This window comes from Falco rusticolus, chromosome 7 (genome assembly GCF_015220075.1).
Source record: "Falco rusticolus isolate bFalRus1 chromosome 7, bFalRus1.pri, whole genome shotgun sequence".
In the NCBI taxonomy this organism is placed as follows: Eukaryota; Metazoa; Chordata; class Aves; order Falconiformes; family Falconidae; genus Falco; species Falco rusticolus.
In genome coordinates, this window is record NC_051193.1 from 7,036,270 (window position 1) to 7,057,966 (window position 21,697).

At 41.7% G+C, this 21,697-nt stretch overlaps 1 protein-coding gene across 1 annotated transcript in view; it reads left to right on the top strand.

The window, feature by feature from the left end:
* Positions 1-21,697, top strand: part of ADAMTS17 (ADAM metallopeptidase with thrombospondin type 1 motif 17) — a 191,470-nt gene that overhangs the window by 19,177 nt on the left and 150,596 nt on the right. The window contains exons 4-6 of the mRNA XM_037396065.1: positions 8,415-8,587; positions 19,872-19,955; positions 20,556-20,713. Of these exons, the coding sequence (XP_037251962.1) occupies positions 8,415-8,587; positions 19,872-19,955; positions 20,556-20,713 (415 nt within the window). The remainder of the gene's footprint in view (positions 1-8,414; positions 8,588-19,871; positions 19,956-20,555; positions 20,714-21,697) is intronic.

Consider the following 21,697-nt stretch of genomic DNA (forward strand, 5'->3'; position numbering starts at 1 on the left):
TTGTTCTGACTAGAAAGGCAGACAGGTGGCTCCAAGGAAACTAAGGTACATTGCTTACCTTGTAACTGTCTTTGTGTTCTCTGTATTATCATAAATCATAGATGAGGGTTGGAGCCAAGAGTTGGGAATTGGGACTCTGGTCTCAGTTCCTAATGTAGATCCCTTGGGATCTTACCTGTAGAAGTTACCAAGTGTTGGGCCACCTACATGTTTGTGTGGCCAAGATGGGAAAATTTTGGGGCAGGTTTTGCCTCTGTTCAAAAGCTCTAAGTTTCCTAAGTGATAGATGTCCCAAACTGTGAACCCAAGACTGAGGGCACAGAAAATTAGAGGTCATTTAGACTATAACCTCTAACTCTCAAGCAGTTTCTTTATTTACAGATTAGGGCTACTAACTCTGAGCTGGGGATGGTATCGAGAGCCTTTAGATCTGAAAGTTGTTGTATAAACTGACAGTTTCTTTCTCAGCTCATCTGTTCCCTGAGTAGTTTGACATATTTGTATACATTAGGCATTGAAAGTAACTGTTACACTACTTTTTACTTCACTTTGACTTGCTGAGCCAACACTGTTAAGGAAGATGAACCTGTATTCTTTACTGGTTTTTGCAAATCGCCAGAAGTAAATTCCTCAGCTTTCGAGGAGGTCTGTGCCACCTCTCTCAAGGTATAGGTGTAATGATGAGGCCAGACCATAGGTGGGGAGCCCCTGGTTTGGAGAGTCCCTGAGCTCTTCCAACCTCAGAAGTGACTGGAGTTGAGGTGCCAAAGCTCAGGACAGGTTGGTAAGGCTGGCAGTTGTAAAAACATTCTTTGGAAATTAAGCACGTTCACGGCAGACTTATTAAAATCAAATAAACCTGGAGGCCAGTGATGCCATTTTTCACGGTATAACTTCAGCCAGGCATTTTGTACTCTCCAAAGCCCTGATTTGTGATTGATCTTAGATCTGCTGAGTTTGTGATCAAAACTGAGGAGCCAGAGTTCAAAGTCTTACGTACATGATGCCTTATCACTAGGACCTAATTATATTTGTGTTACAGGATCTTCCCCCATGGCCCCAAGCAAGTTGGGACCTTTGTGCATCTGTCACAAACAAAGGAAATCAATTCAGCTTCAGAGAATTTACAGCTAGTAACAGGGAAAATCAAATACAGGATGAGAAACCGAGGTACAGAAGCTAAGAGGGAGTGACAGAGCAGGTATTGCCATTCCCACTTTAATAGTCTTACCATTAAGTCATGTTTACTGTGCCTGCTTTCTGTACCATTAAATTGTCTTACCTGACTGTCTTGCATGAGTGGGTCCTTGTTTCTAGCTGGATGGAAAGCCTACAGTAAAGGTGTCCTTTTAAAAGGAGATGAGCACACATAGTTCAGGAGGTGGCAATCTTTGAAATCCTGCTGACAAATTGAACCAGTGAGTGGACAGAGATCATAATGCTTATCTTGTGCTGTCTTACAAGCCTGCCATTAAAGACAAAGTCTTGATGTGTTATGTTGATGACTGAGTATGTTTTGCAGAATAAGGTTTTAACTGATGTGTCCAAGCTACAGACTAACTTGGATAAAAATCCTTGCAATAAAATTTCTGTGGTGTTTTAAGATCCAGCCCAGAGTTCATGACTTCTGTCTCAAATTCTTGTTTGCTGCTGTGCCAGACAAATAGTCATGAACTTGTGATTTGTTATGAAAGTGACCATGTTAAAAAAAAAAACAAAAAAAACCAAAAAAACAAACACAAAACCAAACCAAAACAAAAACCCCCAACACCTTTGGGAGATGGATTAGGGAATTTTGGACCATTCTGCTATGAAATGATTTTTTTCCTACCAGTTGAAAAAACTAGTCTGCCATGCTAGTCAGAAAGAGGAGGCTCATAACCCTTTTGTAGAACAAGGCATTAAGAATGAGAGGACAGCTTTAGGTCTGTAATCAGCTGGGATTTGAATGAGCAAGCATTTTAATTCCTGAACTTCAGACTACCCACTGGCATCAGCTAGCTGTGGTAAATCTGAAATTCCAAGCTTTTAATGGAGGTATAAAAGACCAGTGAACAGGTACAATATTATGCTGTGTCCTGACAGAGGTGAAGGGGGGCTCTATGTTCTCATGGCTGGAAATAGATTGGGGGGTGCTGGCTGTGGCAGCAACTCCAATAGTGTCTGCTTTTCTTTGTTTCCTTCTTCAATCCTTGCTTGTGTCTATTCTGAGATGCCATAGGAAAGGTGTCAAGGAAGCAACTGTGTGGAGCAAGGGCCCTGGAGGTGAAGTGTGGGGTTGTGTGTTTTTTTTGTTGTTGTATTTTTTTTTTTTCCTCCTTTAGGAGATCAGTGTTTTGAAAAGAACCTCTGTTGTTGTATGGATGGAAACTGCAGCTGCAAGGTAACCAATACACAGAACTTTGGGTGTAAAGCCCAAAGGAGGCAGTGAAGGGATGTTTCTGGTGGTGTCCATGAATTTTGAACTGGCCCCCTTTATGTGCCTGTGGTGATCTCACAGCTCTGAGCTGTCCCAAGATCTATGGTTGCTCTTTTAGCTCAGGCATGTTAGCACATATTCTTCAGTGGGATGACTTCTGCAGCAAACGTGTTGTCATCCTGGAAGTCTCAGATCTCTAAGCCTGTTCAAGTTTGTCTTGCTTCTAAACAGGAGCAACTTGATCCCGAGGCCAAGCAGACAAGGTTGCTGACTTGTACAAGGGCATCCACTGTGCTGATGCTGTGCAGTCAGTCTTTTGAACAAACTGTTCAATAAATGGTTTGGAAGCAGCCCTGCTGTCAGATCTAAACATGAGGAGTAGATTGATTTAACTGTAGAGTATTTTTCTAGGTGTGTTTTTAAATAATAAACTTCCCTGTGTTTCAGCCTACCACCCCTTGATCTTAAAAGGAAGTCTGCCTGTACTCTGTTTAGGTTTTGCTTTTGCTCTGGTTCTGGGATGTAAATGCTGCTGCTGACTTCCACTTTCTGTTTCCCTTCCTTCCTGGCTCCACCATACACCTTGCCTTCTTGATTCAAAATGAAATCAAGTCATTATGCTAGATTTAAAAATGTATTTGAAATTAGTGCAGTGTCTAGATTAAATAGTGATGCTCAAGAGACATAGATGCAGTGTCATGATCTTTTAAACATGGGATTGATAGACTTTTGAGAGGTGTTTGTATCCTGCTACCAGTACCAGAGAAACTTTGTGGCATCCTGTCCCTCTGATAATTCAGCAAACTTGCCCTTCCTTGGACTGACGTGGTTTTAGGTTAACTAGCAAGCATATACCCCAAGTACTTCCTTTCTTTAATTTCTAGGCTTGGTTTGTGTGCAGGATCTCCTTTTGCTTTCTCTCTATTTTGATTTGTGAAAGTGATGATTTTTACTTCTAAGTGAAACTAATAAAACCTGCCTAATGTGAGTATCAGTGAAAGATTCTCTAGAAGCTCCTGGGCCATAGGGAGAGCTAATGTTAGTTGTTTGCTCCACTTGCATACTCTCTCCTCCTTTTTGTGCTGCTGAAGTAACAGCATAAAGGAAAACAGAGCTAGCTCTCCACGTCTCCATGTGAGGGTATATAGGGATGTTAAAGGGGTCGTGGGTGGAGGGGAGTTAGCAGCAGGCTTCCTAGGGAAGAACTGGAGAGGATTTTTAAGGCAACAATAGGAAAAAAACTAGGGAGAAATCTGGCCTTGCAGAAAGGACTCTGCTATTTTACTTTCATTTGTGGCTTTTGTTGAACTGCATCCAGAAACTTTCAGTAGATTTAACTAGAATGAGGTAGCTAAAATTACAAAGGGAAAGATTAGGGAGAAAAAAAAGGTTGAAGGCTATAGGAGAAGTTGCTTTTCAGATGAGTCTGGGAAATAGTGTTGGAAGAGAGGTAGGAGGAGCAGGAAAGGACTCTGCAGTTACAGCAAGAATGTGCCAAAACCCAGACAGTGCTAGACAGGGCTTTTGGTGTGTAATAGGAAAAGGTCATTTGGGGCGGTTGCTTTGGAATTGTACATCTGCTGGGTTGCCATAAAAAGCACTGAACATAAGGAGTTTTCTACTGAGGCTTCAGAAGAGCTCTGTTATGCTTCTGATCACAGTAGGGACTATGGGTTTTTGCCATTCTGAGGAAGATTTCAAAGACTACTGGACTGCAGAATGTGATATGATCATGTTGTTTTGCAGCCAAGGAAAGGTAAGACCCTGTAGATAAAAAACAGCTAATGAGCTTGTGAAATGTTACATCCGTTTTACACTGAGGATCTGGGAGTGTATCGCTCTTCTCCTATTACCTAACAGTCCTGAATTTTGTGGTACTTTTGCCCAGATAGACTATGTAACACACTGTCAAAGTGACTGGCAAAAGAATAATGTCCCTTGTGCCTAGTCACCCATAGCATATATGTGCTGTGTTGTAGATTGACTGTTTCAGCTCATATTTCACATGAAATTCTCTGACCTCTTAAGCGGGGAACACCTGACTCCTAAATTAGTGTGCAGCTTGGTTATGTGTGCTCCCCACAATGTAAACTCCTCTGGCAGGCTCCTGCCCGTGTTTTATGGCCTCTTATGCTTTCACGCTAACACTTAACATCTGCACCACAAAATTTGTAACATCAGTTTGTTCAAATAAAGAATCCTCCAAGCATTTAATCCTTGTTTTAATGGCTGATGTTTATTTTAGTTTGGGGTTTCGTGTACTTGTGGAGGGATTCTCTGCCCGTAGTCCATAAATCATGCGGGGCAGGAGTGAGACTTCTCCATGCTGGCTTGTTTCTGAAAGTGAGGCTCTAGACATCGGGCTTTTTGGTACCTCCATAAAGTTGACTCACCTCAGGTATGAGTTGCAGATGCATTTAGTGAGGATTTTTACTATTGGCTTTGGATCTTTTCCTCCTCCTCTTCATCAAGTGTCTGTGATATGGGATGTGTGTATTTCTTTGTTCTGTTTGTGATGGTTCATCCGTGCAAATGATAGTTGTTTTCTCCATGTGCTTGATCATGCTGGAAAATTGCTTGCGTGTCTGGTAGGCAGAAAGATGCAAATAGAGACCAATGAACTTAGTCCTTTGCAAGGACAAAAAGGACAGAAAGGATAAAGAAAAGTTATCCTGTAAAGGAGCTACAAACTTAAAAAGGGGAAGAAAAGGAGTAAAAAAAGGGGGCACACACACTCGTTCTTCTGTTCAAGTAGCTTGTACTGCTTTGCCTTACGCCTTCTGTAGTGTATCATCGGTGGCCACCTGAGCTCTTTGTAGGATCCCTTGAGTCCATTACGTGTTACCTGTTTTAAGTGCTTGGACAATGTGAGGGAGAGGATAAGAGTAAGAGCCCAGATTCTCTACGTCAGGTCATTTTGGCTGTGTTTCTAGGCAAGCCTGTGGGGTGGTAGTTTTCCACACACAACCTCTAATCCCTACCACCCAGTGGAAAGCAGCCAATCCACAGTTTCAAGTAGAACTCATGGAGGAACAGAGGCCAGAGGCTTTTTGTGAACCAAAGACTACCCAGCAATTTGCCAGGAGTCCCTTTACACTGCTGCTCTCCAGAAATCACACCTTTCAGAGTTCTGTACAGCTGCTTTCTGCAAAGAGGTGCTGAATGGAATTGGCGAAGCCCCGCCAATTCCTTCATCTGCCTCTGGAGGAGGGAGCACGCCAGGCAATCCCATGGCAAATGACCATGGCATGACCTCTTCTCCCTGGAGTGCAAGCTACAGTGTAGCTTAGTGGGTTCCTCCTCTGACACAAGTGGCGGCTTTTCCACCAAAAAGGAGATTTTTGAAGTGAAAACCGAGTACTCTGAATTTATTTTCTTCCACTTAAGCCTTTCTAGACAGCTCATTCAATGCCAGGCCTGGGCTTATTTGAGTCTAGGCTTAGCCCCCCCTAAAGAGCAACTTCTTTAGAGGTAGATTTACCCCAGCTGAAAACTTCCTATGTATTAGGGAATTATCAAAATAAGAATTTGCTGGGGAAGTGCTGTTATTTCCGGGAAGGTTCTGTTTGCAAGCAGCAAGACCCAAAAGGTCAGTGCTCTTGCTGGAATAATTTGCCGCCTTTTCCTTTTTCTCTGCTTTCATCTCTGGTATTTAAATGATAACCTTGTAAGTACTGCAGCTATAGATGCATGGCTATGCAGAAGGAGGGATGGGTAGATGAATGGAATGAAATGAACAAACAAACAAACATGGGAGCTTTTTCACAGATATTTGGTGAAGTCATCTTCATTTCATAGTTGGCAAATTGAAGGTGCATTCATCTTTCCATCTCTGTGGTATAGCCACTCCATTTTGTTTTATTGCCTTTCTAAAGTACTTAGAGCAGGGGGTCTCTGTGTTTCTGTGGCAGCTTTGTCATGATTGCATACTCTTCTGTAGCTGTCCTGCAGTCCATGTGAAAACAAGCCTTGAAACTTGGCTGTTTTCATCTTTGCTACTGGCACGTAGCTTCCATTATTTATGAGCACCCCAAGTTTTCATTTTTTGCTTGTCTATGGGCTCCTGTCTATCTTTTTAGACCCGGGGGGTATTTCCAAACCCTTTTAAAAAAAGATTCAAATCAAGTTTCATGGTTGTTTTCTCAATTTAAAATACATACCAAGTGTTGACAGTTGATGCCTTGGGCAGAAAAGCATGTGTAGAGCTCTACTGGATGACTGCTAGACCACTCAGAATAGGGGTATGGGATGGACATGTGTAAATGTGCATATTGACAAGACAGAAAATGTATGAATGAGCAGAAGGCAGGGAATACATTTCAGGTGGACTTTGAGGGTCTTACAGCTGATGGAATTTATTACCCTCAATACAAGAGGGTCAATCAAAGGAAACTGATGATCTGGGTGTGAGTGCATTTACCAGGCTGGGAAAGAGGGGAAATTCAAGCTGAATTATGTAAGGGAGCTGGTAAACAGGCTGTGGAAGAACAGACTCGGTGAACACTGACTCAGATCTGCCTGCTGCAGAATGGTGCTGTGCTAAGAGAGGGTCTCAAGTTAGATCTACAGAAAATTAAGAAGTGATTCTCTGCTCTGGAAAATGTGTAGTTTGACACGAGGTATTTGTCTGATCATCTGTTACGGTCTATCCTGTGTCACTTTTGTATTGAATGTTACGTTTATGCTGTTTCAGGACTTGTGTGTTCTGCTCCCTTTTTCATTGGAAGAAATCAGCATTAATACCAATGTTAATATCCATAGCATATTGCAGGGTAAGCACTAAGCAGATGTAATTTCAGTGAGTCTTGGCAGTTTGTTTCTTATTGCAAAATAAATTTGACTTTAATGACTTCATTTGCTTTTCTTTCATTTTACAATTGAAAACATGAATACGTTTTTTGTGACTGCAATGAAGTGAGTAGATTCAATTTCAGATCTGAACTTAATCTCTCTTGTTCACGCCTCAGCTGCTATGCACATCTGCCTTTGAGCTGTGAAACACGTTTTACCTTTCAGTTCAGAAGAAGACAAATTCCTAATACATTAGTTCCTTAGTTTGGAGGAAAGAAGGTTTTAATTTTTATGTTCTGTGTTTTAATTTTTGTGTTAATGGTAGCTGACCACCGCTTCACTTTCTAGTGCTTAGAATGGGTCATTTTCATGGGTTCTTGTAACTTAATTTCATGAGTGATCAGTTGGTCTAAGGAGTCCCCTGCTTTTGGTACATGTACCACAATAAAGAGGCATGTGAGCTCTGTACATAGGTGGTCAGTGACTGCAGCTGCTGGTGCTGGTGCTCATGCCAATAGCAATAAATGAGCAAAGAAAGCTTGAGAAGGTCTTATCTAGCCTGACCTTCTGCACTTCTGGGTTTCATCCAGAGACTTCTGCAGTTGGCTAATGATGCATGTTCCAAAACAATCTGACTTAATTTAAAAATTTTGAGACTCTGTCTTGTGTTCTGTTACATTGCTCTAGTAGTGCTGGTAGCAAGCAAAAATGCAACTGACGGAAATATTGAGTCCAGGAATATCTTACAACTTCCCTGGCTAATGAGAACTTGGAGAGTCTAGAGTGTACACTGCATCCCAATGCACGATCTTGTATGCTAAAGTTCTCTTCAACAGATTTTTTCCTTAATTAGCACTTGTTCCATTATAGTGGAATGTTACCCCTTTCACAAGCAAGATTTCCAGTTTCTGAAATTTTTGCAAAAGCGTGACTTCTTGGTTTGAATTACAGTTAATCTTTTTCTTTTCTGGACTTTTCTTTTCCCATCCTTTCTTATTTGCATGTAATCTGGTGGTCTCATACAGATCTGCACACTGAGGTACAGATATACTTGTGAAGGAACCCCTCTTGGTTGCTGCTTTTTATCAGCAAAGAACACTTTAATTAAAGGTCATTGCAATTTGAAAGTGCACAAGAGTGTGTTGAAAAGAGTATGAATGCTTTATTATGATCTATCAGCCTTAATAAGCATTTTGATTTTTAGAAAAGAAGAGACAAAAGAAAATGAAATCAACCAGTGACTGGAGGGAGAGAAGAAATGCCATTCGGCTTACCAACGAGTACACAGTAGAAACCCTGGTGGTGGCAGATGCTGATATGGTCCAATACCACGGTGCAGAGGCTGCCCAAAGGTTCATCCTCACAGTTATGAACATGGTAAGTAGGCACTTTACTCTCAAAAGAAGAAGCAGGAGCAAACAGATCATATCCAGGGTAGGTTAAAGCTGACTTCCTTGACAGCAGAAATGGGTAACTGTTTTGACCTTGAGGTATGAGGAAAGGTTTTGGTTTACTTGTGTTACGTGCCTCTTCTCCTCCATCTGTGCAATTCCCTGTATTTGCCTAAGAACATCACAATAAATAAAAAAAAATTGAAATTGAAATGACAAGTTTTCAGTTAAGAAATATTCCATAATTTTTCAGGAGTGGTGTTTTCTACCACATTTTTTGTACTGCTATGGTTTATCTTGGAAAAGAGTATCCCAGAGTAGATAGATGGTCTTCTCTGACATGATTTTTCTTGGGTTTCTAAAGATTTCCATGGCACACCTGTTTCATAAGAGGTATTTCTCTGTGGGTCATTGTCATAGTGGGCAGTCAAAGTGTTATTGAAGACAGCAGTCATATTGATTTCCAGCAGAAAACCTGGCTTTAAGTCAGTTAGAAACACCTTTTATCTCTGGTTTTTACATAATGAACATGGCTTCCTCCCTTGCTATAGAAAACATGGCAAATACCATCAAACTGCCTGCTAATCCCCTTCTCTTTACCCCGGGACCTCTTGTGCTACATGAAGTGGCGCTGATCATACCTCTGAACAGTTGATGGAATTGGGCTTTAGAAGCATTCTAGAGTTCTGCAGAGAATCTGCCAGGAGTGAGGAGAGCCATTTGAAATTGCAAGATCATATGAAGTGTGGGTGTTAATTTGTTAGCTGTCCTAGTATTTAAGCCTTCTGTCTCAGTTGATAAGGGAACACAAAGCCTCTCACAATGAATGCTTGCTCACTTGTTGGCAGTGACAATTAAGAGATAATGGCTGAATTGGATGCAGACACTGAAAACTCTGCTCAGAGATGGCACGATTCCTTCCAGAAGCACAAGGAAGCCTTAGAGGAAGATTGTGTTCCTCTGCCCATACTACTATAACATCCAGGAACAGTTTGTTTTCCTGACTACTGCTCTGTTGTTCGTGAGCAGCAAATTGGCTTGGAAAAAAATAGCAGTTCTAAACAGTAATTAACTGGTCATGCTTCCCAGTGAAGAGCCAAGAGATGGATTCTCAATGTGTAATCCGGCTATGGGGCAACAGCTTTTTAAAAGGCCTGGTATTCCTTTATCAAGCACTGGTATGAGGGAGCTCTACTGTAGTGCAATGCTTTGCTGATTAAGCAGGGAGTTTGTTTAATTAGTCTTTTCTATGTCCCTTCCTCTACCTTTTATTTTGCCTTCTAGCATGCTGTGACAGTAGTCACTTAATAAGGCTTCATTGTGTCTCTACATCTATTTGGATTGGTTTGTAGGAAATGTCTTCTTGCAACAAAATCCATTTATGTCACCATAACTTCAGGGTCTACTTACTGGCTTTCTTGCATTTAAGGATGTGTTTACTGGGGGCACAAGAGCCTTATTCTTCTCATAGCCATGATCCAACTTTAAATTCACGTACCAGTTTTGCAGTGAGCAGCCAGAACATAAGTTGAGCTCTGAACAAATTTGCTTCTCAAGTCACTTTTTGAATTAACAGAAATGCATATTCAGATGTAATGTATGTGTCAAGGCTGAGTTTCTTCCTTATGTCAGATACTTTGGACCTTGAGAGGGGTGATGGATGCTTTTTGTTTGCAGTGGCAGCCCAGGGGTCCTCCTAAAATCTGTTCCGCACTGACTTATCAGTGAGATAATAAAAATTGTGCCATTGTACCCCATAGTTCTGCTAGGGCTGGGACAGGGCATTATGGCTGTGAGAGCTTTTAAAACATGTGCCTTGATGATCCTCATGGCAAAAGGTTAATTATTTCAGTGTAGTCATTAGTGCTTCTCTGTGTTGTGTAGCTTTATCAGCCTGTGAAGATTATTAGGATTGAGTACGCTGATAGACCAAATCCTAAACAAATGATGGCTATGAATACTGTTCTCTGTCCAGGCTGAGGAGTACTGCAAGGATATCTCAGCAATATCTTGCCAGCAATATCTTGCCAGGTGTGAATATATGTGTGTGGAGAGGTGCCGATAGATGGGTTGGGTTCTCTAAACCCATTTACTGAACAAATATTGAAGCTTAGTTTCCAATGGATTTGGCTGATGGACTTTTAAGCTAGGTTCTGATGCTGTAGTGTGAGCTCACCCCTTTATTAGACACTAGAGAGTGCACATGGAAAGAGGACTTTGGCTGAGGAACACATTTATCTGACATCTCCTAAGGTGCAAAGTCCAGCTGAAATGTTTCCCACTGTTAAGTCATTGCTCCTAGGGGCTCACCCATGTGGTTTTTCTGATGTCTGATAGGATTTGAATTTATGTTTCAGCTTTTCAACCTTCAGAGGAGCACTGACAGAGTCTCTCTCCTTTGTCTGGCCACCTACATTTCCACACTTGCAGGAACATAATATCTTTCAGGCCTCTACCTTCCTGAGGAAACTGGTTGTGAGTGGCTGGCAAGATCAGAAGATACCAAGGAATAATAATAGGCAAACATATAGATGGCATCATTTCATAAATCTTTTATTCTGAGGCTATAAAACAGGTGAGATTCAAGGAAATTAAAGGGTATTTTAACATTCCATTTGCCATAATGAAAGCTGATTTTCATCCCAGCAAAAGAGGCTGAAGAATGATTCAGAAAAAGTATTTCAGGAAGAGAGATAGGATGGTCATGGGGTTTAGGTAGGCCTTAGCTGAACTCTTCACTCAGCCACTCTTTGGTAGTGCCTGAACCAGCCATGGTGAATCTTTGCATGGTAGTTTCTCATCTGTAAAACCATGGTGTGAGGAATAGCACAGCCCTAAGTCCTTTACATCCTTCTCTGGTGCAGGATATGTTGTGCTCTATGTAGCCAAGCAAATGAAGGCCTCCTGGCTGCTTGGAGTCTTTCTTTCCTGCCTGCCTCGATACAACTTCTGTCAGCCTTCTGTGACTGTTAATTGGGGGACAGGATTTGCCCTGTGATATTAGCCAATGCTTATTCAGCTATACTGCAGCATGGCAGGCTGCCTTTAAAAGAAACCAGAATGTTAATTTTGGCTTGGATGCTTGCATTTAAGCAAATAGAATATTACTAGTCAGGGGTATATTAACTTAACTCCTCTCTGTAAGCCATTACGTTTACTGTCAAACCACAAAACAAGCATTAAGAGGTCTTATTAATGCATTTTATATTTATAGACATTTTAAATAAAGTGATCTGCCTTAAAGTATTTAATATCTATTTATGTTACAAGAATTTTTGAAGGGAAAAAAGTCAGCATTACAAAATACTGTTTTATTGCTCCTTTGGTAAATGAGAATCTTAGGGGGAAAAAAACCCACCACCCTGCTCTAGAATAACAGCTAAGAAACACGGCAAACCCCTTTTGAAACTCAGGAATAATAGGTAGTTCTTCATATAGCAAATGCTGTGTTCTTAATTCGGTATTCTGTAGTTCTGACCATCCTGATCAGAGAATAGATTCACGTTAAAAGTACTTGTTTTTTCTGAATGTCAAATAGACGTGCAAACTCTTCTGTTTACTAAAGTAATATTTGAAGTTGTAAGACAGATTTTTCCAAGATCATGAAATAATTTCCCTCTAAGGTACTCTGTAATGTATGAGTAGGAACAAGCATGGCTTCAGGGCTTTGAGTTGACTTAATTTTAAGTCACCACCTCTAAAATAAAATCTTTTCTTGTTTTCTGACAAGGGACTTGATTCAGTATGATATTCCTGATGGTTTTGTGATAATGTTAAAAAAATAAGCCGATAAAGAAGTTGTCACCATGTACTTCTGCAGCCTTAGTGAGGCAGTGAGTTTGTAGGCATGCTGGATGTAAGGACATGGACAGGGAGAGATACCAGCGGAATTATAGAAATGCAAACCCAGCTACTTAAATATAGGTGCTGATTTGTTTTTCTAAGTTAAACTCCCTTCTTACTGAGCTTTTATAGGGTGTTGCAGCATTTGCATTTCAGTTCTTGTCTCTTCTTTGCATCTTTTGGCTTGAGTGCATCTTGCATCCATGCCCTTCTTCGGTAGCTGCCAGTCTTTAGAACTTCCTCTAAATTCCAAAACAAAGTGCCTTTGTGGGAAAACATGCTTATTTTGCTCACTCATTCTTAGTCTGCATCTGGCAACTATAATTTCTCATTGCGTTTCACCCATGTGGGGGCTGTTTGGATGAATGTTCTGTTTCTTATGAAGTCCTGTGTTGCTCTTGCGACACTTCATGGCTTCATCTAAACTGAACTTCAGGTTTCTCAGCCAGCAGCTAGAAGATCGAAGCACTGGCTTTCTCTTTTCCTATCCCCTGTGTTTTTGTGTATCTGCTTACAAGAGCTGCCATTTTGGGCTTGGTTCAGGAGCAGGTTCTGAAGCATAAGGCATACACTGCGCTCTTGAAGGAGTTTTATACTTTTGTTTCCTCTTGTGTTTTGTTTTCGTCAAGAGAAATGGCCAGTAAGACAAAAAGGAGAATCTCTGTCCTTTTAGACAGGCAAACTGCACTGGCCTCTACTGTAGCTTGTCTTCATGACTTATGCTTTCAGCTTCCTGGAGAAAATGGATTCAAATGATTCTGAAGCATATGATAAATGAAGTGTGAGACCCTTTGGGAAGTTCTGTCCATGTACATAGTGTTTTTAATGATGAGGAGTGATTGGTTTCAGTTAGTACCTAAACAGCATGTTGCGAATGTTGGCTCCTTGCAGTTGTGCAGAGCTTATTTGCAAACCAAGTCCCACTCAGACTGACGCTCTGAGCATTTACGACAGAGATAACTGAATTTCAAAGACCACAACAGAGGAATTTAAAAGCTGCTTTCTGTGGGTTTGAAAACCTTAAAAAAGACTTGGGTTTTTTTCCTCCCCTATGTGCGGTTTTGGGAGTCTTGGTATTGTGGCTTGATTTTGATGTTGCCTTTTTATGAGAGAATGCATGCAGGGGTAAGTTACTGTACTATGTGTTAGTTCTTCTGCAGCTGTTGCTAAGCCACGCGATTAGTGCAGAAGCTCTTTGCAGGAGCAAGCAGTAACTTGATGTTAGTGATCTTTTGGATGTCATCAAGAGGGAAAATTTTTATGCTGTTCTTTAGGAAAATTACTGGTTTACTCTCTGAAGCCTTACTTTACACCCTGCAGATTGTTTTGCATTTTGGATTTCCCCTTTGAGAGTTTTTTAGATGTTAAAGTAGTAGATTAAATCATTTTATCATGCATGCATTGATGGATTTATGTCTCTGTGCTCTTGGGGGCTGGCACAGAAAGGCTCCGGAGCTGCCACTGATAATCGGCTCCCTTACCCTAATTCGGAATTTTCATGGTGGGAACAGGGATGTAAGGGAAAAGGATATAAGTATTTGATCACTGTCTACAGATTTCTTTTTTTGTTCTAGCAGCCCCAGAAGAAAGAGTTATGTCAACTGTATCTTGTAAAAAGCCATGAATATGTTCTTTTTCATAATGTTTAATGTGGTAATTTGAAAGCTTGGCTTTAGATAGGTGTTAGAAATCCTATAGCACTTTTCAAAACAAGTGAAAGACAACCTCAGTAACCTGACTAATGCTTCTGCTGCCCAAATGTCATCCAGCAGCCAAGCCAATGGGGAAGCTCTTGCTTGAGTGCAGTGTTAGGAAAGAAAAAAGTCAATTTACCCTCAGGGCTGCTGTTCTGAACTCCAAAACATCTGAAATGCACACGTCTCCCTCCCACTGTCCACCTGCAGAGGAAACTCTTGAGAATTGAAAAAAATTAAACTGATGTAGTTTAGTTCCTCTCTTAGCCTGATTCCATGTCTAGGTTGTGCTTTATGCATGCTGGGGCAGGCCTGGACAGCTCATGCTAAAGCTGCATTTATTCTGTCCCTTCCATGTCAAAGCTATAAGGAGAAAGAAAGGCAGGAGGAATGCAAACAGAGGAGGAGGAGAAGGATGGTTCAGGCTCCAAGCTTTTCTGTTTTCTCTAGGGCATTCTGTGCGTGCAGTAAAGCTCTGTCAGGGAAATGCAGGTGAAGGAGGGAGATGTCAGAGATAGGCTTTATTCTTTTTCTTGTTCCTCTGTGCTTCCCCTTTCATTTTTCTGTCTGTTGTGTATGACTTTACCATACCTATTTCTGCTTCCAGAGCTCACACTCTCTACTTTTGATGACTTCTCACAGAATGGAAGTCAATACAGTGTAGTTGACCTGCAAAAGGGCAACCAATTATCATGACCGTCAGCCACATTGACAACTTCTGACAACTTTTCACATCCCTCAGCCTTTTTCCTCCCCTTCAGCCTAGAGACCAAGAACCTCCATTGCTCTTCCAGCTAAGCTGCTTTCTGACGCTGCGGATGTCCTAAAACAGTAACCTTTGCATTTTGTTCCACGACAGTGTGTTAGTGGGTTTCATGCAGCTGATGCTTGTGTCCAGCTGCCTTATTTTATTAAAAAGGTTCTGAAATACCCCAAAGATTTTTGCTTTTCCCCTGTTGGAAGTGGTCACAGCACCCTCAAGGGTGTGATGTGATTGCAGACTTGAGGGAGGGTGGCCCATGGTATTGCGAGTGGGAGGGGAGGTGTCTGTGAGTCAGTCTTTCTATTAACACATGCTGTCCGTGCTGCGGGAAATCTTGAGAACATCTGCGCTAGGAAGTCCCGTTCCTCCTCCCCGGTACCATTTATTTCGGGCACCTCATGCAGCACTGTTAGCTCACGTGGCAGCGATAGCCAGTCGGACATGGTATCTGACAGCTTTGACACGCCAAGCCTGAGGGTGGTGGTTTGCTTGTAGGCTGGGTGAGAAGGGCAGAAGTGGTTGCTGCTCTAATGGAATCGGATTCCTAGCAGGAAAGACCTGTGGATTTGAATTCTTTTATTATAAAGATACCTGGATTCCGTGATAATGCTTCCTTTGGGCACAGCCTGCCATGCACAGGCTGGTTTAACACTGGCTGTGTGCTGCCAAAATGGCTGTGGATAACCTGTAACTCGGTCTCACATTTTTCCATCAAGTCATTTAAGGTCTGGTTGTCTTCTCACTGGGGTTCCTTCTAGCCTTAAAGACTGTGATTTGAGGCAGTTTGGGGTTTCATTTAACAGGAGAGCGCAGTGGCAGTGGGGGGCTGCGGGGGCCTCTCTGAGGAGACCTGCGCAGCTGCCCTGTCGGACACAGCCGGTTCCAGCCGGTTCTGTGGTGGCGCCACCACAGCACACAGCGCAGCCTGTCAGGAAGGCTGTGGGCGCCTCTGTGAAAACATATTCAAGAAAGGGCAAAAGGCTGCACAGGCAGTGAGGAAAATTGTGGGAGGAAAAATCAATGCCAGCACCCAGGTCAGAGCAGGAAGAGATGCTCGTGGAGAGACCGTGGTGGGGCAGGTGGCTGTTCCCTGAAGAACATTGCGGCCTGTGGAGAGGAGCCTGCACTGGAGCAGGTTCTCCCTGACAGGAGCTGCGGCCCATGGAGAGGACCAGTGCTGCAGCAGGGGGAAAGTGTGAGGAGGAAGGAGCAGCAGAGAGGAGCTGTTACGGACTCACCACAGCCCCCATTCCCCATCACCCTGCATGGCTCAGGCTAAGGGGGAAGGAGCTAGAGGAGTCAGGAGTAGAGGACTGAAGTTGAGCCTAGGAAAAAGTGGTGAAATGAGGTGAAGGGAAGGCGTTGTTTTAATTTGTCATTGTTTCTCTCTATGCCTATTATTTTAATTGGCAATAAATCAGATTTTCCTCAGATTTTCCCTAAGTCAAGCGTGTTTTGCCCGTGATGGTACTTGGTAAGTGATCTCCCTCTTTTTTTTTTTATCTTGTCCCACGAGCTTTTTCCCCTTCTTTTGTCCCCCTGTCCTGTTGAGGAAGGGTTGTGAGAGAGCAGCTGGGTGGGGTCTGCCAGGCATCTAGTCAGAGGAGCTCCAGTGCGGTGTGGCTGGTTGCCTCTCAAGCTCAGACTCTGTGTCTCCATTTCACAGCCCTATGCCTGGGCTAAATGCAAGGGCAAGTCACTTGTGCAGAGCTGTCTTGCACTCTTTTAACTGAGAAGGTCTTCTCAGTATAGTGATGAGAGTATACATCCTGTACTCAGTCAGTTAATGAATAAGAACTGTTTGGGTGGTGATATTTGCTTGTGCGGACCAATTTGCAGGCACACTTGTAGGTCTGTTTTCTTGCTAAATTGCCTGCAGATGTTAGCTTATTTTGAAAGACAAGTTTATTTGTGGGTGGGTTGTGAACAGTTCCCAGCTAACATCTATGTAGATGTTTCTGTATAAAACTTTACAGAGGGCTTTTTGCTAACAGGAAAAGAAACAGAAAAATCAGTGAAGGCAGATGAAGCTGAACATGTGTCTCCACTCTTCAGCATGATTCGTGAAGGAAGATTAGAAATGGTGCCTGTGATATTTTGACAGTGTCTGCAGTTCCAGTGCTGGGCCATCTTAAATCACAGTGCTAATGTCTTCTTCAGCTGAACTTCTGATCACACTTTAAATCCTGAGAAACAGTGCAGAGTTATATGAAACAAACAAAAAAAATTACTGTTCCTCTGGCAACTGTCTATCCATCTCTGAGAAAAATATTTGAAACTTCTTTAGGAAATTACCCAAACATGTGGGTATTGTTAGCTATCATACTTTCTTGCCTTTTGCCATTAACAAATTGTCTACCTAGAGATCCACTCTTGTAGTTGAAACAACTCATAAGCATAACCAGAATATGCACTGCTGTTTTTTCTTGCACCACATTTTCAAAATTCAGCACGGTGTCTATCCTAAAACATCAAGAGAAACACTTCTTGCTAATACACCTGGATTTGTGCCATAGCAGCAATAATCAGTAACCTGTCATTATCAGAGTCTGGTAGGACAGCGCTGTGGTGTCAGGCAGGTTACAGTATGTTTTACCTGTACACACATTAAAGTACTGATTGCAGTGCGAAGGAACCAGTCGGACTGCGTTGAAGCAAGCATCTCCCTTTTAATCCGGTCACATCTCATGGACTGAAAAGTGTCATTCAGCCTCTGAGGCAGTCGGGGTGGGGGATGGAAGCACAGCTAGCTGGAGCAGATCTTTGATGAGAAGAGGCCTGTCTCTTCTCTAGGTGGGTTGTATTTGATGCTTTAGTTGTGCTGAAGTAGAACAGCCACTTGTACCAGTCAGGCTTATTTAGCAGAGGGAAAGGTTATTGTTCCTACTAGGCAACAAAAACTACCATCAGTCTGGGGCTTCTTTGGGCTCCATTTAAGAAAATAAGCAAACAAAGCTTGAATAAACAAGCAAAGTAAAGCCTCTTCCATGCCTATTGTCTTTCTGGTTTAGTATCCAGTTGCTGCTGCTGCTAGCTAGGTTGAACTCTTCTGAGATCACTGATGAATGCAAATTCAAATGTAGTCAGTTATCCTTAAGACAAGAGAGCATAAAAGAAAAGGAAGAAAGGCTAACAGCCTTCAAAATGACATGCTAAATTCCCCAGCAGCTCATTCTTGCCATGCAAGTTTTGCCAGTGAATACTGCCTTTTGAAGTCAGTGGTGTCTGGATCTCTCTGTGCTGGGTCTGGAGGCAGACAGCTCATCAGCTGCGACGGAAAGGCAAGCACCATCATCCATTAGGCTTAATGATAAGAACCTGTTTGCTGTACTCTCATTTTATGTGTAGAAACTTCATGGGATGGTCAGAGCTAGCAGTGAGATAGGCAAATCAAAGGCATCCATCACAGACAAATGTTTGTTAGCCTCTGTAGTGGTACATGAGATATTGACTTGATCAGCATGATGCCCCATTGACCCTCTCAGTCCAGTCTCCATTTTCACATAGGTCAACTGTCAGAGCCCTTCTCTGCAAATGTCAAGTTTATCCTTCCAGGACTGTAGTAAGAGGCCTTAGCTACTCTAACAACATACCCCCGAGCTAAGCAAATAGTACCAGCACTTGTATGCATTTGTATACCAGCCGCAGGGAAGATAAATGGCTTATTGTGCTCATACTGAAGTTCAGTGGGTCAAATACTGAGTAGCGTCTGTCTTGCAGTCTGTGCCTAAATTATAGGAAACATTTACGTGTGTGCTTAAATACAACCCCAAACACTAAAGAGCTTAAGAACACTCTTACACTGAGCACATTCCTGAGTATTTGCACAAATAGGAAAAATACCAAGCGTTGAAAACATAATAATCAAAATGTGTTCATGTCTTGGGTTTGTTGTAAGAAGTTAGCTGAGCCTGTGTGATATTTCTAGCCAAACGAGCTGTGAGTAAGGAATATAGCTTACCTGGGGCCAAATCCTGCCTCCCGTTAGTCAAGAGTGTCTCTTCAGTGGTCTTGATTCTATTTTTTTGACTGAGTAGGGAAGACAATATTCATCCAAAGGTGGTTATTCAATGTTTTACATCTTTTTAAAATAAACCCCTCTCTTAATTTTTTTTGCTGTAGTCTAGTTAAAGTGTGTGTACACTGAGAAATGGGTGGAATAAAATTGTGGCATCAATTAAGATCTTATGTTCTAACCTATAAAAGTGAGGTGAAGTATCTGAGCTGGAATGCAAAATCTGGAGAAAGTAGTAAGGTAGTTTCCGGTGCTATTTTTGTATTTCCTGAGGCTTGTGTCATTATGTGCTCCCTTATTACTATTCTCTTATATAAGATATGAAAATAACAGAGGGAAATTGCTTTTCCATTCTATTTCCTGAAGTCTAAAACACACCATTATTTCATCTTGCATTCAGATATCTCTGATATTTAAAAGCTGAAGATCCATATTAGTTGGATCCTTCATAACGTATGTCCATGTTCTTGAGACTTCGGTTTATGTTTAGAGTTTCTTTGGAATATTTCTTTCTTTCCCTTTGTTGCTCCTTTGTTATTTCTCTTGTTTATTCCAGCTAAAGGTATTTTTCTTTCTGTAATTAGTTTGTGTATTTTTTGTTTTGTTTGGTTTTTTTTTTTTAAGTGTGTTGTCTCGGAATACTGAATTCTGCTCAGATTCATCTGTGACAAATTGGTCAGATGATGAAGCCCAGTGCAGTAGGGTAGAGGCAAACCTACACTGGTTTTGCAAGTGTTTAGCTACACTGTAGTATGTGGAACTGTTAGAGTGGTAGCTCTAGAGAGTAACTCTTAAAAATGCTTTATTTTATTGAGTGTAGTGGCACAACCCATTTGGGTTTGGTTTGGGTTAGTTTTTTGAAGGACAAATGTCTAATCAGTTATCTCCTTCAACTGTTACTAGGTCTTGATATTTTTACTGATACATTGTGGATGTTTTCTTTGCATTTTGACAGGTGTACAACATGTTCCAACATCAAAGTCTTGGAATTAAAGTCAGCATACGAGTGACCAAACTAGTCCTGCTTCGCAACCGTCCTGTGAGTTCTAACTCATTTTTACACTGCTGCTATAATTCTACTGTGGTAGTCTCACAGGCAGAGCAGGATCCCTGTGCTATAGTAGGATGGGGAAATGGGGTATGTCTGGCCATATGATCACAGATTTTAAGTAGTACCTGCCACACTTCACCAGGCAGTATTAAAGGTGGGAAGTACAGAGGGCTGTGGGACTGAAAGGAGCTACAGTACTTTTATCCTTCCTAGTAAATCTTTGTCTGCTCATAGTTGTGAGCCAGTCTCAGGAGTTAACAGTTACAAAGATTAAAAATTACATGGCTCTGGTATGAAATATGTAACTTCCAGACTTATGAGACTTTTAGAATGTAGTGCTGTTTCAGAAGCTTGTGACTGCTGCCAGCTGATGAAGTTTGTTCTGTAGATCAAATGGCAGAAATCAGTGTGGAATTCAGGGTCCCTAGTTCACCTGCTCAGATGAAGCTGGTTTCACACTTCTTGTTTTATCACATCTGTATCTTTGAGCCTCTGATTTTCATCAGAGGTCTAATGCTTTGTTTAAAGGCTGGGACTGATTTTTCTTCTTTTATATCTATCTTTTTTTTTTTTTTTCCCCAAAAAAAGGCGAAGTTGTCTATTGGGCATCATGGGGAGAGGTCTCTGGAGAGCTTTTGTCAATGGCAAAATGAAGAGTATGGTGGGGCAAAATACCTTGGTAACAACCAGGTTCCTGGCGCAAGGGATGACACCCCACCTGTGGATGCTGCTGTTTTTGTAACCAGGTATAGTAAGGTCTGGTTTATCAGTTTACTTCAACCAATAATGGCCCATAGACAATGATGGGGTTTTCTGGTCTGGCAGTAATCTAAGAAAAAGTGATGATGATGATACATTTGCTACCTACATGCTGTTCAGATGGTTCAGATGCCTCAGATGCAAGTGATTTGTCTTGTTTCTGTGTATACTTAACAAGGTTGTGCAAAAACCTCTCTCCTCTTGAACCAGAGCATTGTTGTAGTCGTGGTAACTATAGCACATTGTAGTTGGGATACAGTCAAGACATGGCCATAGCACAGGTGATATTTTCTCACACCAGCTGGTATAAGTGGAAAAAAGAGATGAGATTTTGGATCATAAGCCCTTCTTCCTGGAAGAAAGAAGCTGTGGAATTGAGAACACAGCTGAGAACAAGTGCTCTGTGCGTAATTAGGTATGAGTCAACTGAACAGTCTGAGAGGAGCCTGGAGTGTGTTGGTAGTGTGGAGGTGATAAGGAAGTTGCCTCCTAAATAAAGTGAGAGATGAATACCATAAACTGAATTAATTCTCTCTCTCTTTCCCCTAGGAAATAACAACTTCAACACTCTTCCTCTATCACAACTGAGATAGATGAGGGGTGTAATTGTGAAGTTGTTTGTATGTTTGAAAACTGCTGCATTTATTTCAGGCATGAAACAATCTGTGTATGAATACCTAAGGAAAATTCCTTGCAGCCTGCAGCTCTGTACCTATTGGTGTATCAATCACATCAGGGTATGGCCCAAATAAAGTAAGCAAAAAGGGTGTTGTCCCTAGTAACCTATATTCTTTTATCCTCTAACTTCACTACCTGAGCTCAACAATACAATGCCAGTCCCACGTTCCGTTACCATAAATTAAATTCAGTTACCATAAATTTTGAGTAGCAAATCTATGGTCTTTTAAGTTGTTTGCATACTTTAAGATGTAAATGAAGAATATATCGTTATAGAAATGATCTCTGAATAA